Genomic DNA, 4,842 nt, shown 5'->3' on the forward strand with positions numbered 1-4,842 from the left:
ACGTGACAGACATGTAAATTAGCAGCACCCTGTGGGTGACCCCGGGGTGTTAATCCTCTCAAGGCAGCCCCCTTGTTTTGAAGCAGCAATAACCATACTCCTATATATATGCAATGTACTATATATGTGGAATAAATGTGGAATATAATACAATTATAGTATTAAAGCATAACATTGAATGCTAACAAACAATATACATATGAAAATCCACATACAGTCAATAAACATCCACACACACAAATATAAAAGAAACATGAGAATCATTTAAATTGTTTATTTAGCCTGATTTTATCAGTAATTTGGCAACATGACGACATCATCACCATACGTGCGAAATATTAGCATTTTAAAGATAGTGAAACAACATTAGACAGAATTTATGAAGTTTATGTTATCATAGAAATAAAAGCGTATATATAAGATAGCAATTTTATATACTGAACCGCCAAAGCAACTTCACTCTGAAAAGTTGTAATTAAATATCTTGGTAATTTTTGTCAAAGTTTCTAAAATCTGACATTACCTTAAAACCGATGGCCCAAACGCATAACGACAACGGCCATGGTAACCCGTTGTGCGTGGGATCCATGCAAATTGAAATGCACATGCGTTCCCCAATTTCTTGCCCTATAAAAATCCACCCAGATCGGATAACATTCATTCGTTATTGAATTGCTACCACATGCCAAGATTGACAAGAAACCAGCGACACCAAGGCCTTGGACGATTGCAAGCTTGACAAACCACCCGGCAAGTAGTAATTGTATTATTCAATCCACAAACAACGTGGAAGTGAAAACTGTCTCCTCCTTGCTTGTGTTAAGGTAAGGAAGTTGAGGAAACACACTATCGGGACGTTTGATGTTACTTGTTTACAACAGGCTTTTCAGCAAATATAAACCATATTAACGGGAGACAAATATTCGCATTACGTCACGTAACCATAGTGACATTGTGTCACAGCAAACAAAAAGGTCATGTGAAGATACGAGACAGCTCACCTTGGAGTACATTATATACTCGCATATTATGTTAACACAACTAAAGTTTAATGTGGATATGTAATCAATATGGGGATGTTACTTATTGCAATACAGTTGTACTCCTATTCTAGTCAGTGAAATTATGTTGATGTGACTTTTTGGCATCAATACAGTCCATGTGCATATACATCATCATAATCATTAGTGTGAAAGACTGAATTTTCTGATGTTGAGAAAAGTGACATTTTGATTTCCTCAACACTTGACATTCACTGCAGTGAACACAACACTTTCACGGAACTATTGTCATACACGACAAAGTATCTCCCCCTTATCGTTAATGCCCCTCCAAAAACTGTTAACTTCATGTTTACGTTAGTTCCACATTAACAACACAAAATAATGACACAGGACATTTATGGAGTTAATATCGCTGAATCTGATGTTGTATATAATCATATGCAATTGTATGATAACTAACTTTATTGACCTCAAATATGTTTTTTGTTACTTTTGTGAATACACGGAACTACGTTTTATAACGCAATTACAAAAGGTGGTGAAACGACCCTGCGTGTTAGGTAGGGACAATTTACGTTTCAAGGCTTTACATTCGTTGCGAAATAATTTAATTTTCATGAAGACATTACACAAAAAACAGATAATAAAGGAGATTGTTTCACTCTCTTACTAAGTGTCCCATACTTGACTTGTTTCCGCGTGTTGTCAGTTACACTGTCAATCAATGTTACTTGGTGAATTTAGCTAGTCGTGTGTAGGCTGTGAATTGCATTGTGGCACTTTCAAATATGTTTTTCAACTTATAGTGCAGAATGAGTACTTGAAAAAGGAGTGAGTGAGTTGGGTTTAACGCCGCTTTTAACAGCTTTACAGTTATATCACGGTGTGTCAGCTTAATGTGGGAGGGAAGCCCGAAGTGATGCAGGTCTCGGACGTTTACCACTTCGGTGAAAACCCACGAGCACGGGTATGGTTCTGACAAACCTAAAAACATTATCGGGGCGAACCGAGATTCGAACCCACAATCATAGGTTTCTGGCGTGGCCAAGGGACGCAACTCTGCACAGCGAATCGCGACGCCTTATACGACTGGGTCAACCGTGCCCCCTTGAAAACGAAAAATACTGAGATGAATCGTACCTGTCTCGTTAAACTCATTGCCAGGGTAGGGTCAGACGAACCAACTACAATAAGGTGGGCGAATAAGAATAATGATCTGGGATTCGAACCCACGATCATAGGATCATGGCCTACCTTGAGAAAACATCTGTTTTTATCACACTGGGGACGTTTCTGTCATTTTAAAACTATTCCCTATAGTCGTAAAGTATTTGTTATTTACTTCTGTTTGAAATAGACATGGACTTGTTGAATTCGTGTCTTTAGTTACCATAAGATATGAGGACTCACTGATCTAGAGTCTCCTCTAAACGAGTTTGGAGTTTCTATAAATGCTTTGTCTTTAACCATGTTCGTCCAGTGCCCTGTGTTGTATTTGTTATTAACACAAATATCGCAGAGTTCATTATGTATAGTGTCTGGCTGACTATTGACAGTCCGCCATCCTAGTGCTGGACTTCTGAGTGTGGCGTTAAACATCAAACAACACATCACCATTAGACCCATCCACCCAACCTCCCCATCACCACAACGCCCACCCAGCCTCCCCATCACCACAACGCCCACCCAGCCTCCCCATCACCACAACGCCCACCCAACCTCCCCATCAACACAACACCCACCCAGCCTCCCTATCACCACAACGCCCACCCAGCCTCCCCATCACCACAACGCCCACCAAGCCTCCCCATCACCACAACGCCTACCCAGCCTCCCCATCACTACAACTTCCACCCAGCCTCCCCATCACCACAACGCCCACCCAGCCTCCCCATCACCACAACGCCCACCCAGCCTCCCCATCGCCACAACGCCCACCCAGCCTCCCCATCACCACAACGCCCACCCAGCCTCCCCATCACCACAACGCCCACCCAGCCTCCCCATCGCCACAACGCCCACCCAGCCTCCCCATCACCACAACGCCCACCCAGCCTCCCCATCACCACAACGCCCACCCAGCCTCCCCATCACCACAACGCCCACCCAGCCTCCCCATCACCACAACGCCCACCCAGCCTCCCCATCGCCACAACGCCCACCCAGCCTCCCCATCACCACAACGCCCACCCAGCCTCCCCATCGCCACAACGCCCACCCAGCCTCCCCATCACCACAACGCCCACCCAGCCTCCCCATCACCACAACACCCACCCAGCCTCCCCATCACCACAACGCCCACCCAGCCTCCCCATCACCACAACGCCCACCCAACCTCCCCATCAACACAACACCCACCCAGCCTCCCTATCACCACAACGCCCACCCAGCCTCCCCATCACCACAACGCCCACCAAGCCTCCCCATCACCACAACGCCTACCCAGCCTCCCCATCACTACAACTTCCACCCAGCCTCCCCATCACCACAACGCCCACCCAGCCTCCCCATCACCACAACGCCCACCCAGCCTCCCCATCGCCACAACGCCCACCCAGCCTCCCCATCACCACAACGCCCACCCAGCCTCCCCATCGCCATAACGCCCACCCAGCCTCCCCATCACCACAACGCCTACATACTGATCTGAGCCATAACGCCTACACACTGATCTGAGCACTGAGAAAAAACACACACTTGTTGGTATGCCACTTGAAGCTGACTGTGTAATGGGAGACAACTCTGTTTGCCCTACTTGATGGGCCTCGCGAGGGTGATGCAGGAAGGTCACCTGGGCTCTGTTTCACAAAGCGATAATAGTCGTAAGCCTTTGTTAAAGTATGGGGGTGACGATCATCATAACGCTACAACTGCTTTGTGGAACTGGGCCCTGACCTGTTACGCTTCTGATAGTGTCTGTTTCTTTTTCTGGATAACTTTGTTGTACTCTGTGATGCTTCAGCAATCCATGCTTGCCGTAAAAGGCGACTATGCTTTTCGTAAAAGGCGACTATGCTTGCCGTAAAAGGCGACTAAGGGGTGGTGGTCAGGTTCGCTGACTTGGTTGATTCAAGTCATCTTATTCCAATTGCATGGATCGATGCTCATGATGTCAATCACTGGATTGTCTGGTCCAGACTGGATTATTTACAGACCGTCGTCAAATAGCTAGAATATTGCTGAGTGCGGTGTTAAACAACAAACAACAAACAAAGAAACAAACAAACTAAACCTTGGATGAACGGACGGACACATGGAGATGAATGGGTCGGCAGATGTAGATGTACGGGTGGGCAGATATGGATGAACTGGTGGGCAGATGTGGATGTACGGGTGGAGAGATTCGGATATACGGATGGGCTGATGTGGATGTATGGGTCGGCAGATGTGGATGTACTGGTGGGCAGATATGGATGAGCGGGTGGGCAGATGTGGATGTACGGGTGGACAGATAGGATGTACGGGTGGGGTGACGCGGATATACGGGTGGGCTGATGTGGATGTATGGGTCGGCAGATGTAGATGTACGGGTGGGCAGATATGGATGAACGGGTAGGCAGATATGGATGAACGGGTGGGCAGATGTGGATGTATGGGTGGGCAGATAAGGATGTACGGGTAGGCAGATATGGATGAACGGGTGGGCAAATGTGGATGTACGAATGGGGAGATGTTGATGTACGGGTCGGCAGATGTGGATGAACAGATGGGCACATGGAGATGTATGGATGGGCAGATGTTGATGTACGGGTGGGCAGATGTGGATGTGCGGGTGGGCATATGGAGATGTATGGATGGGCAGATGTTGATGTACGGGTAGGCAGATTTGAATGTACGG

General features: G+C 46.7%; 1 protein-coding gene across 1 annotated transcript; it reads left to right on the plus strand.

Moving 5' to 3' along the window:
* The first annotated feature begins 533 nt into the window (after positions 1–533).
* On the plus strand, positions 534–3,654 carry LOC139461340 (uncharacterized). The gene is made up of 2 exons (XM_071242956.1): positions 534–564; positions 2,561–3,654. The coding sequence occupies exons 1-2, from the start codon at positions 534–536 to the stop codon at positions 3,652–3,654; spliced, it is 1,125 nt and encodes a 374-aa protein (XP_071099057.1).
* The last annotated feature ends 1,188 nt before the right edge of the window (positions 3,655–4,842 follow it).

The sequence above is a fragment of the Haliotis cracherodii genome, unplaced genomic scaffold (assembly GCF_022045235.1).
Source record: "Haliotis cracherodii isolate W230 unplaced genomic scaffold, xgHalCrac1.p SCAF_14, whole genome shotgun sequence".
NCBI lineage: Eukaryota > Metazoa > Mollusca > Gastropoda > Lepetellida > Haliotidae > Haliotis > Haliotis cracherodii.

Coding starts and splice junctions, on each gene's coding strand:
- LOC139461340 (XM_071242956.1), top strand. CDS start 534: ATGGCCCAAACGCATAACGACAACGGCCATG. Junction 565..2,560: donor GCATAACGACAACGGCCATG/GTAACCCGTTGT, acceptor GACTATTGACAG/TCCGCCATCCTAGTGCTGGA.